We start from the raw sequence: 12,017 nt of genomic DNA on the forward strand, positions 1-12,017 counted from the left end.
CAGATATAGGCCTCAGGGTCAGACATGGTATGAGGTTCCAATTCTTTTCCTATTGGCTGAGTGACCTTGAGCAAGTCCCCCGACCTCCTGGAGCCTCAGTTTCCTCATCTGAAAAATGGACATGAAACCAAGTCTTGTTCTTTCTGGGTTTCAGCTGAACTACCCAAGAAGGATCTTGACAGCTCCTGGGGCCTCCCTCCATGTCCTCCAATGGCACACTTTGTGCTGCCAGGAATGTTAACAGTGACCTCACTTTTTAATTTCCTGTGCTTTGCATACTGCCTCTGGCTATCCACATCTTGGAGGGCTGATATGAATATCGTTTCCAGCCCTCTCCATGGGAGATCTTCAGCCTCAGTACTGTCCACTCCTGGAGAAAAGGGGTCTTGGATCCCGACTGGGCCTTCATGGGCACCTACCTTGTGTCATGCCTGGAACCCTGGGGGGCAAGGATGAGCCTCCCCTTTGTGCAGATGGGGAAACGATTGATCGTCTCAAACTGTGCACCAGTTCGGTGCAGCTGCAGAGGCAGGCGCGGTTGTGTGGGGCTGGCGTGCCCTCTAGCGGCCACCGTGCGCCACACTCCGCCCCGCGGCCAGAGCTGCCCAAGGTCCGACTGGCAGCCGTCGACTGGCAGGAAAGTCCCTTCTTGGAGCCATCCGCGGTCCAGCGTGCTGCTGCCCCATCTCACCCGGGCTGACAACAGTCTCTCCCAGGCTCTCTCCTCTTATGGTTTCCCAGAGACCCCACAGCGGCTGCGCGCCCCGCCCCGATTGCCATGGAGACCGCTTATACACAGTTTCCCCCTTCCCCTCCACTTTGTCCTAAGTAGGGCAGGCAGGCCGCCGCGGCGGGCGGCCACGGCCCCATGAACAGCAGGGCCCCAGGGACGCTGGCCGTGGAGAGTGAAATTCTTCGGCCAGCACCGCGGGGAGGTGAGGCCCTGTAGATCTCTGCCCAGATCTTAGGCTTCTTGGCTTTAGAGTGGTTTCTGGTTCTGTGTAGTGCGAACCCGAGTGTTCTCTGGGCTCCAGTTGCAGAATGGGCTCTAGAATTCTAAGCACTGGTTCCACAGGGGGCTCAAACTCCTGGCTGATTCCAATGCTCTTTGGACTCTGGCTTAAGAGGGAACTCGGGGCTTAGAGTAGATTTTGAACTAGTTCTGGGCTTCAGCTCTAGAATGGGCTCTTGGCTTCCAGAGAAGGCTCCAGCCTCTGGCTTCAGTGAGGGCTCGCTCTGAGCTTCAGGTTCTGGTCTTTTTTTTTTTTTTAATTTTTGGCTGTGTCCGGTCTTCGTTGTTGCGCACGGGTTTTCTTTAGTTGCGTACAGCGGGTACTACTCTTTGTTGCAATGTGCAGGTTTCTCATTGTAGTGGCTTCTCTTGTGGAGCACGGGCTCTAGGCATGCAGGCTTCAGTAGCTGTGGCACGCGGGCTCAGTAGTTATGGCTCGCGGGCTCTAGAGCGCACGCTCTGTAGTTGTGGTGCACGGTCTTAGTTGCTCCGTGGCATGTGGGCTCTTCCCATACCAGGGCTCGAACCCATGTGCCCTGCATTGACAGGAGGATTCTTAACCACTGTGCCACCAGGGAAGCCCCAGGCTCTGGTCTTACAGGACAGCAGAGAGGGCTCCAAGCTCTTGGCTCCCCTGCAGGGTGGTTCCTGAGTTCTGGTTGTTGAGAGAGGCCTTAAGTCCAAGCTCCAACCCCGCTCCTGGGGCGGTATTTATGGCTGGCCCAGGAGTCTGGGGTTAGGGATGAGCAGAAAGGTGTTTCTTGCCCCAGGATAGAACTTTTGTGCTCTCCTTGCAGGTCAACCCTTCCGCCTTCTCTCCCGATGGCCAGAAGCTGCTCACAGCCTCTGAGGACGGCTGTGTATATGGATGGGAGACCCAGAGTGGGCGGCTGCTGTGGAGACACACAGGTGGGGCTCTTCACCCCAGATGGGAAGACTGAGGCCTATGGCCCTGTTGTGGCTTTCTACAGAGCCTACCACAATGACCTCTGACATCTGAGCTGAGCATCCATGCAAGACAGCCCAGGCAGGGCAGGGCAGGGGCGGGAGGGCAAGGAGACAGGACCTGGTCCCTGGGGTCCTGAGCCTCTGATTCTAACAGACCTGGACTCAAATCCTACCACTTAAAAAAAAAAAAAACTTAAAAAATCTACATAATACCCTATTAACCATTTTAAAGTGTACAGTTCAGTAAAGCACCTTCACACTGTTGTGCACCTAGCTTCCAGAAGTCTCTTCGTATCTTGCAAAACTGAAACTCGATACCCATTAAACTCCCCATTCCTCCTTTTTCCCAGCCCCTGACAATCACTGTCCTGCCTTCTGTCTCCATTTTGACTAAGTACAATACCTGGTATAAGTGGAATCATACACTATTTCTTTTGGTGGCTGATTTCACTTAGCATAATGTCCTTAAGTTTCATCTATGTTCACCCACTTTTTTGACTGTGATTGAACTCAAATCATGTCACCTTCTCTGCACCTATTTCCTCTTCAGAATGGGGATAATAGTTGTTACCCTATAGGATGAGATAACGCAAGCAAAGTGCCTGGCACCCAGTAAGAACTCAGTAGACGTAACTTATGATTATTAAGACAAGAAAAAACAAATCTGGTAATTATAGGGCAGATTGATTCATGTTGTAATAGGGAAAGTCCAGGGGCTGGGGAGCTCTAAGAGGGTAATGAACCTACGCTGGGCTGTCAAGGAGTTTCTGGGAGGTGCTTGCATTTGATTTGGGTATTGACTTCCAAATAGGCAAACTGAGTTGGGCATTCCAGACCAAGGCATGGAAGCCCAGGAATTTTCCAGGTGGCTGGAGGGTGAGGGTTAGAAGGAAGTGAGGAGAGAGGCGGTAGGCAATGAGACTGAAGAAATTAGCAGGGATTGGACTGCAAGGGCCAGAGGTGGAGCGCAGTGCCCCGTTCCTTGACCACGGCCGCCCACCCAGGCCCCGTGAGGTTCTGCCGCTTCTCCCCCGATGGCTGCCTCTTTGCCGGCACCTCCTGTGACTGCGCCATCCGCCTGTGGGATGTAGCAGAAGCCAAGCGTCTGCAGGTCCTACAGGGTGAGTGGGCTGGGTGCCAAGCAGCCAGGCCTGGGTTCCCTTTCGGACCCTGCTGTGTCCTGTGCCACCTCGCCCCTGCCGCGCTGCCTGGTCGGTGCCTGCAGGTCACCGGCGGAGTGTGGAGACCATCAGCTTCAGCCCTGACTCAAAGCAACAGGCATCAGGCGGCTGGGACAAGGTGATGCTCTGGGAGGTGCAGGTAGGTGTAGGGGCAGCCAGTGAGGCCTGGGATCCAGGGATGCACACCGTCCACAGTGGCCACACTTTCCAACTGGGAAAGGTTGTTCGTCTTCCCCACACCTGGCATCCCATTCCCTTGCATCTGGCTGCAGCTACCTCCCCAGTTCCCCTCCCCCCACTCTCATGCCTCAAGACCTCTGCCATGAGATTCCCCCTGCCTGTACTACCCTCCTCTCTTGCCAAGGCCCTGGAAGCCTCCCCTAACCCCTATGCTGCATCACACTACCCAGGCAGCCCCACAAGGAGGACCTGGGTCTGACCCACCTGAGGCAGAGAACCTGGCACGCAGCCTCTGGGCTCTTTCCTCCAGTCAGGCCAGGTGCTGCGCCACTTCGTGGGACACTGAGACTGTCCCAAGCAATGACTTCGTACCCAGCTCAGACTGCTTGGTGAGCCACACCTCTGCCAGGGCCCCACCTCAGTGGCCTAACAGTGGTTAGAATTCTACACCTTGACAGTGACTTAGCTCTTCTGAGCCTGTCCCCTCCTCTGTAAGATGGGGATTCAGCAGGGCTTGGTGGGATGGTGCCTGCTTTCTGTGAGCCTAGCCAGTCGAGGAACCGGGAGGCGCCATGCTTATGGCAGCTGTCTGCAGGCCACTGGCTCTTGGGATTCCACCATCTGCATGTGGGACTGCATGTGGGACCTTCGGGCGGGGACTCCAGTGATCTTCCACCAGGAGCTGGAGGGCCACAGTGGCAACATCAGCTGCCTGTGCTACTCAGCATCTGGCCTATTGGTGGGCTGGGCTGCCTAGGTTCCAGGGTGGCCCCTTGCTGACTACAACTCTTTTGAGGGTCACAGGCCATTTTGGGGGCAGAGTATGCAGGCCCCAAACCTCTATGCTTAGAGCTGTCTGCTGTCCAGGAGTCCGGCTCCTGGGACAGGACTATCCACATCTGGAAGCCCACCTGTCCAGCTCAAGGGCCACATCACCTGGGTGAAGAGCAGCGTTCTCCCCTAATGGGCTGCAGGTGGCCAGCACTGGCTACTCTCACATGGTAACCCCACCCCATCAGGCCTTCCTTCCTGCAAACTCCTACCCCACATCCTCCCTACCGGAGCCCTCAGCACCCCATGTCCGGAAATGTCCACATCCCTATCTGCCCTAAATAGGCTACCAAGGGCAGGACCCAGGTGCCAACCACTTCCTTACCAAATGCCTGGCACTAAGGTCTGCACGGGCCCAAATGTTAGTGGCACTGACATTTCTGACTCAGGTTCAGGGGAAAGGAAAGTATTGCACTGAATTTCTCCATCAGCTATTATGTAGCCCTTGTTAAACACACCTCACAGACAACAAAACCCAGATCAAGAAGTTAACATGTTGGCTAAGACTCACCCCAGGGTGATTTTGTCAAAGATGCCAGACTTGCCTATGAGACTTGCCTACCCCCCAGCTTGTTTTGATTTCCAGGTCAAAGTCTGGGACTAGAATACAGGAAAGTGCATTGAGACCCTGAAGGTAAGGTCTGTGGCTACAGCAAACAAGGGTGCAGAGGAAGGCCTGCTAGGGGAGGCCCGCACCCACAGAGCCCCATACCATGCTTTTGGCAGGGAGTCCTGGATGTGGCCCACGCCTGTGCCTTTACCCCAGATGGGAAACTCTTAGTGTCTGGAGCTGCTGCTTAGGCAAAATTCCAGGTTCACTGCAAATCACCCAGAGCTGCTCAAACAGAACATCACTACCTATGGCTCTCAAGACCTTCCACCCCTGCTTCTCCCTGCCCAGGGGGCACAGGACCAAAGTAACCATAAAAGAGTGCCCAATAGGCCCCTGTGGCCAGGGCTGCCATGGCCCCCCACCAGGGCCACCAACAGCAGGCCAGCCTGCTGGGATCCATCAGACACCCAGTAACCATAACCAGGGCCGCACCAGCCCATCTCTCCGGCACTTAGTAGAAACCCCTATAAACACAAAGCAATACCAGCCAGTTTGTTTGTTTTATTGACACCTGGATGCTCAGGCCTTGACCGCGTACTTCCGGAGTGGGTACAGCCGCTCCTTCCGCTGCTGCTTCTTGGTCTTCAGGTTCTCTTCATGTTTGTTGAGCCGGCGGCGCATGGCACGCGTTTTCTTGGGCCGCAGATCCAGGGGCTTGTACTTCTTGCCCTGGGTGAGGGGGAGCAGGGGAACATGAGGACCAGGGTTTGGGAGCTACTGCGATAGCTAAGGAAGCCACAGAGTCGGAACTGAGATGCTGGGATGTGCCTGGGGAGATGCAAGCGTGAGGAGCTGTATGACACCCAGCCCAGGAGGGGACTGGAGACTGAAGTGTTGCCAGGCCATACTTTGCTTCCTACCTCTTCAATTCCCCCAAGTTCAAGGTTGGGAAGGACTGTCCTCATTTTCTTTAAGTATATTGATTTGCTGGGCTAGGAAGTAATTTTGCCCAAATCTCAGTGAAGCTGTAGTGGAACTTGGGGCGCACACCCAAGTCAACCCACTCCCTACTCGGTGCTCTTTCTACCAGATTGCCAGCCGTGGAGTCAACGTCACACCCAACCCAGCAAGGGATGTCTGGTACCCACCAAGTCCTGGGGGCATTTCCTGTTATCTTGGCTTAAATTATGTGTGTGTGTACGGGAGGGTGAGATGTGCAGCTTAAGCTGGTGCTCAATTTATCTGAAGGACCTGCCAGGTACCTGTGGTGACATTGCCACCGAACACATGCATCTCAGAGGGAAGAGCTGGCTCGGCTGAGACCATCCTGCTAAGAGGGGCCAAGCCCCCCTTCCTGACTTGGCTCCTGCTCTCAGACCTTTCTCAGGGCATTGTCTCTCCATCTCTGCTCCCACTCATTCCCGACCCACTTCCTCCTCAGTGAGGAGTCTAGGCTAAGGCAGCTCTCATGGTCCCCTTTGTTCTGCAAAGGTCCCCTAGGGCCTCTTCAGTTTGAGGCCCTGTGCTGGGTGCTGGCTTAGCTACAAATGAGACCTGCTCCCTGCTCAAGGAGCTCCCAGCGCAGCAGAAAATGGAAAACAAGTGGTGCATCAGTGTGGAGGAGGAAAGAGATTAAGGAAGGTTTCACCTAAATGACTGACAACAGCCTTGAAAGCAACGGGCACGTCAACTGCAAGAGAAACCAGAGTGGGTACTAAAGCCCTGAAAAGTGACAGCTCAGGCTGGGAGCTGCCAACAGCCTGGAGGGGTAGGCACATGGCAGGCGTATGTGAGCTAAGCGGGGTTCAGGTCATTAACAGCCTCAGTGCAGAAAACTGCAGGGAAAAAGCTAAGCAGGAGATGAGGGCAAGCTCTGGGGGGGACCTGGAAGCATGAATGTCTGTCCACCCACATCCCTCATATCAGCTGGTACAGGTCAGGGCTTCATCTGTTTCCAATTTACCAAGCACCTTAGAGCTCTGCTGTCCAAGAATGGCCACTAGCCACACACACTGTTCACATCCTTCAGTCACTGTGGCCACATAAGCGCTTAATAGGCACGCATGGCCAGAGGTTACTGTATCGAACATCAACTTCTCTCATATAGAGACCTTACCTCTATCTCCAGGAGTCCTGCCTGGCTGTTTGGAGGAGTGTACTCACTGGATGGTCATGAAGGCAATTTTTCCAGGCCACAACTCTACACGGTCCCCTCAGAGCCTGATGAAAGCTCCAGACCCAATTCTCAGAAATACATTCCCCCACACAAATGCACACACGTCCAGGAGTGGCAGCAACCCTCCCCCCACATGCTGTTGTCCCCTGGGCAGCTAGCCCCGGCACACTGTGATGCCTTTTTTGATGTGTCAAACCCTCCAGTCATTCAAACACTAATTTGGGTATTGATATGAAGCCATTCTGCAGATGCTATCAAAGCCCCTAATCAGTCTGCTTTAATTGAGTAACCTGGGTGGGCCTGATCACAGTTGAAAGGCCTTAAAGGCAGGGCTCTGACTTTCCCCAAGAAATCCACCTGAGGGCAGCAGCTTCAACCAAACCTTGAGCTCTAGCTTGCTTACAGATCCTCTCTTCCCAACAAGTATGCCCTCCACCATCAAACAAGCCATTTCCTTGTAATAAACCAAATGTGTGCATACACAGTATATAAAATCTCCTACTGGTTCCACTTCACAGCTTGAACCCTGACAACACTAGTTTTAGGCGCAAGACCAAAAAATGATTATAAAAATTCTAGGCTGAGTGAGGGGCAGGCACCTGTGGAAAATCTCCAGGAAGCACTCACTCCACCCTTACCAAGATGGTTTGGAACCTAGGCCCAATCCATTTACTGTAGGTGGCGCTGGGCAACTTAACCTCTCTAAGCGTTGAGGTCATCATTTGAAAAATGAGGATACCAGATGCTTGGCAGTGACTGACAGTGCTAGCAAGACCATTAAAACAAGACTGCCCAAACTCAGCTGGTGAGGTTTTATTCAAAACCCATCTCCAGCCAGACTCCCACATCTTTGATTTCTTGACAACTGCAGCCCCAAGGAAATGCAGTCTGCATGCCATATGCTAGTAAGAAGGCGAACACATCCACAAGCTGAGAAGTCTCTAGAAAGCCCAGTCCCAAGCACCCCAGCAGGAGAAGCTTGCCATACTGCCCCTCTAGCCAAGCACCACTGTCCCTTAGCCACTAACCTTATAGAATTTCCTGAGGTTCTCTTTCTGAGTCTGGTTAATGACGGTGAGTACACGGGCGATGGATTTGCGAACAACACGGCTACGAAACAGAGACATCGATCAAGATGGGGAAGACACACAGCACTCGCTAAGATATCTATTTCCGGGCCTAACCCAGATGTCATAGGGCAGGGGCATGCCCCATCAGCTCACCCACATTCACCCAGGATGTACCTAACCCACCCCAGGAGGAAGGTGTTCTGGAGGGAAGAGAGACAACAGATGAGTATCCCAGGAGTGGGGACATGGAACAGCTGGCGAAGTATTCACTGAGGAGGCTTAATGAGGAGAGGTGAAGGGCAGATCAGGAAGGATCTCCCATCCCATATATCCTGAGGGCTATGAAGACGACGTAACCAATGCCAATCTGAATGAGCTGACTGGAGGGAATCATGCCGCAAGCTGGGCAACCAAGTTAAGCTTAGGGAGTCACAGGAGGGGCCACTGGGGAGGGGACAAGGCTGAATACAGGAATAGGCTGGGGATAAGTGAATTTGCAGTCATGTTGAATATGAGGGCTGCTTAATAAATGACTGGTAAACACAGTCTTGCGGATTCAGCAGGCACCACCACAGGAGTATTATTGGGTGTCCATTTTATAAAAGAGGAAAGAAAAACCTGGGTGGTGAGCCAATCTACCCACCAAGTAGGATGTGGCAGAAGCAGAATTTATGCCCAGGTTGACTAACTCCAAATCCATGCTCCTTTCACAAATCTTGACTCTTGCTCCACGTACATCAGCAAGTTACACTGCAACTCAAGTAAGAGGTGCAAGGGATCCCTCAACCAAGTAAGGGAGGATGCGGAAAAAAATCCAAGTGCTGGTGGGAGGTAGGAGAAAGGGATCAATGAGACGTTCGAAGGTACCATTAAAATGAGTCTTCAGGGACACCTAGTTCTTTCTCCAGCCAGAGAAGTCGAAGGAGATTACTCCAGGCAAAAGGACCACAGGTCAAAGGCAGGTAAAGGCAGCAGGTCACCACGCACCTGGGCGTGAGCAAGGGGAGCCTAGAGAGGCTGGCTAGGAAGGGCACGACATTCCGACCCACGGATGCATGGAATGGGCACTTAAACGGACACCTCCTTAAGCCAACTTCGAAAATCCACAAATGTTCCCGACGCATATGTACCCCCCACGCCCAGAGGGCCGTAGTCTGGCCTCCCGTCACTTACATCTTGGAGAGTTTGGAAGCCGCGCCGCCTGTTACTTTAGCCACGCGTAGCTGGGACAGCTCCACTTTCAGGTCCTCTAGCTGTTTCAGCAGCTCCTCCTTCTTCTTGCCGCGAAGGTCTCGAGCCTTAATCTTGGCCTGAGCGAAAGAAAGGGTCTGGGTCAAACACCCAGCGGGGCCGTCTCCCCCTCGGCCACTTACTGAGGCTTCCACCGGCCATCGTCCCCTCCACCTGCGTCGTAATCAGCCCCTGGAGGGCGCGCGTCTCGCCCTGGGCCAGGAGCGCGCTGGAGGCCCAGCACTACCGTGCCTTGGGCAGGGCAACCCAGACCGCAGCAGGCGCGCCCTCGCCCAGGCCTGCTGCGAGACTGGGCCACTACCCCCATTCCGCAGAGGAAAAGACGGAGGCCCCGGCAGAGCGCGCGCACCTCTCCTGGTCTAGGCCTGCGTGGGGAGAAAGCGAGAGGCCGGCTGGGGCGGCGTTAGGCCATTACGCAGGGCCTCCCACAGGCCGGGTTGGTAGATGGGCTCTCAGGATTCGCCACGCGCCCCCCACCCCAGCCCCTGAGCCCCACAGCGCGCGGATGGTACCCGATTGTGCTACACTCACCATAACTGTAGAGTCGGACTCCGCCGCCTTCTCAGAGGAAAAGAGGAAAGGGCGGGGCTGACCTCCACAACTACAGCCGGGTGGCGGCGGGCGTGGTCAATAACGCTAGCGGGGCAGCCCTGGCTCCGCCCCTTCCGCCCCACGCCCGCGCGAGGAACGCTCTGGTCCAGCCCTCCGAGCCCCGCCCCGAGGAGCCGGAGACCCGCCCAGCAGTGCCCGCGTCTTCTTCCCGCGCTCTGGAGAATACTTGGGTTCGGTGTATTGCCCAGGGCAGCGCTGTGGGGAAGTCGAGGCCTGGGGTGGCGGCAATTTACTGGACTAGTAAGGACTCGGATTCATCCATTCATTTATTCGTTCATTCATTCATTCGGTAAACCTTTGCAGGTCGCCCAGTCTGCTACTCCAAGCTGGGCGCCGGTGTTCCGGGGGTACAGAGGATGAAGGTTGAGGGTTTTCAAAGATGAATTAACATGGCCTCTGCCTTGGAGGAATTTAAAGTCCAAGGTGGGCGGGGAAGGGCGGGGTCAGACAACTATAATCCAACTGCAAAAATATTCTAGTGGAGACAGCATGCGTTAGCGGAAACAAACATTCATGGCCTTTTCTTAGTGAACCTTAAAGGGCGGATTTCACAAGGGAAAGTGCTCAGGCTTTCTGACTGGACGGTTGCATTGTTGCCCCAACCAGCAAGCATGAATCTGTGCTCTAGTGTCACTCCATTGCCCTTAACAAAGGCACACCCACACGTTAGAGCTCTAGTTAAAGCCAGGTTGGCCCCTTGCTGCTGTCACGTGTCTCCTCCAGGTAGCCTTCTTCCATCCCCTTATGGGTTTCCGTTAATGGATTGTAGCCTTGGACTAAATTGGGACACAGACCGCCCTTGTGTGCAGAGCTTTCTGGGCAATCCTCTCTTTAGCCCCAAACATACTGAATTAAAATAAATTTATGTATCTATCTCCACAGCCAGCCTGGAAGTTCCCCAGGGGTCAGAACCATGGCTGACACCTGGTTTGGTTTTTCTCATCTCCAGGCCCAGCACATGGATGCTTGTTGGATGAACTGAATTAATGAGCTTTGCCCAAGATCATGGAGAGGCATGCTTCCAGGAAGTGGAGGGAGGTGGAGAAGAGAGAGCAGAGGACATTCTTGGTTGGCATGGATTAGTCTTAAATGGAAGTTGAATGGTGCACAGGGACTTGACTATATTTTCCAAATGCTTATAGTTCTATTAAAGGTAATGATTGTGTACATTTTTTCTGAACTTGAAGTTACCTATGACTACCCTGTTTCTCTTACATGCCACATCCAACCCACTCCCAGATTCTGCAGCCTCTTTCTTCAAAATACCCAACCTCTTCCCACCACTGGTACTGGCACCTGCCTGTCACCTGGGCCATTGATGTCACTTCTTAAATCACCTACTTTGGCTCAGGCTCCCATGTGTTCTCAATACACATTTGAGGGACCCTTTTCAAGTCAGATCATGTCACTGCTCTGCCCAGAATTTCCAGGGCTGTCCTGAGTTAAAGACCACATCCTTTCCTCAGCCTACAAAGCTCTACAACACCCGCCCCTCCCCCCCACCTCCCTTCCATCTCGTTTCTTCTCACTCTTCTGCTCCAGTATGGCCTTGCTGTTTCTGGAATACAGCAAGCCTGCCCTGTCTTTGAGCCTTTGCTCGGCTCCCTCCTTCACTTCCTGCAGGTCCTTGATCAGCGTCACCTCCTGGGGACACTTCTCTTGACCACTTTATCTGAGTTACTCTCAGAAACTGCATGTTGTTTTTTTCATCTCCTCAGAACACAGTCATCCCTGACATAGTGCGAATTTTTAATTCTGCCCCCTTGACTGGAATGGAGATCCACAGTCATAAACAGTGACATTATTTCATTCACCAGTTTATTTGGGGGCTATTTCCTTACTTGTAAAATGGGAATTTTGGTTTAAAATTCCTTCTGATCAGGATGTTCTGGGGATATGAATTTCTGTTGTCTTGTGGCCTCCCTAGGTCACACAGATTTCTTCCAAGGTATGGAGCTGATAGGCAGGTCTTCCAGGACCCCTGATACTTTTTTTTTTTTTTTTTTGGGTTACGCGGGCCTCTCACTGTTGTGGCCTCTCCTGTTGCGGAGCGCAGGCTCAGGATGCGCAGACCCAGCGGCCATGGCCCATGGGCCCAGCCGCTCCGCGGCACGTGGGATCCTCCCATACCGGGGCACGAACCCGCGTCCCCTGCATCGGCAGGTGGACTCCCAACCACTGCGCCACCAGGGAAGCCCCAAAA

The 12,017-nt window shown here is 53.7% G+C and overlaps 1 protein-coding gene across 1 annotated transcript; it reads left to right on the plus strand.

Moving 5' to 3' along the window:
• Positions 1 to 868: 868 nt before the first annotated feature.
• On the plus strand, positions 869 to 4,953 carry WDR38 (WD repeat domain 38). Its single transcript, XM_007450258.1, is given in 13 exon segments — positions 869 to 900; positions 902 to 935; positions 1,810 to 1,921; positions 2,965 to 3,081; positions 3,186 to 3,280; positions 3,632 to 3,663; positions 3,665 to 3,710; positions 3,917 to 4,060; positions 4,189 to 4,232; positions 4,234 to 4,269; positions 4,271 to 4,322; positions 4,739 to 4,786; positions 4,879 to 4,953. Coding segments are annotated over 13 exon segments (867 nt in total).
• Positions 4,954 to 12,017: the final 7,064 nt, after the last annotated feature.

This window comes from Lipotes vexillifer, unplaced genomic scaffold (genome assembly GCF_000442215.2).
Source record: "Lipotes vexillifer unplaced genomic scaffold, Lipotes_vexillifer_v1.1 scaffold890, whole genome shotgun sequence".
NCBI lineage: Eukaryota > Metazoa > Chordata > Mammalia > Artiodactyla > Lipotidae > Lipotes > Lipotes vexillifer.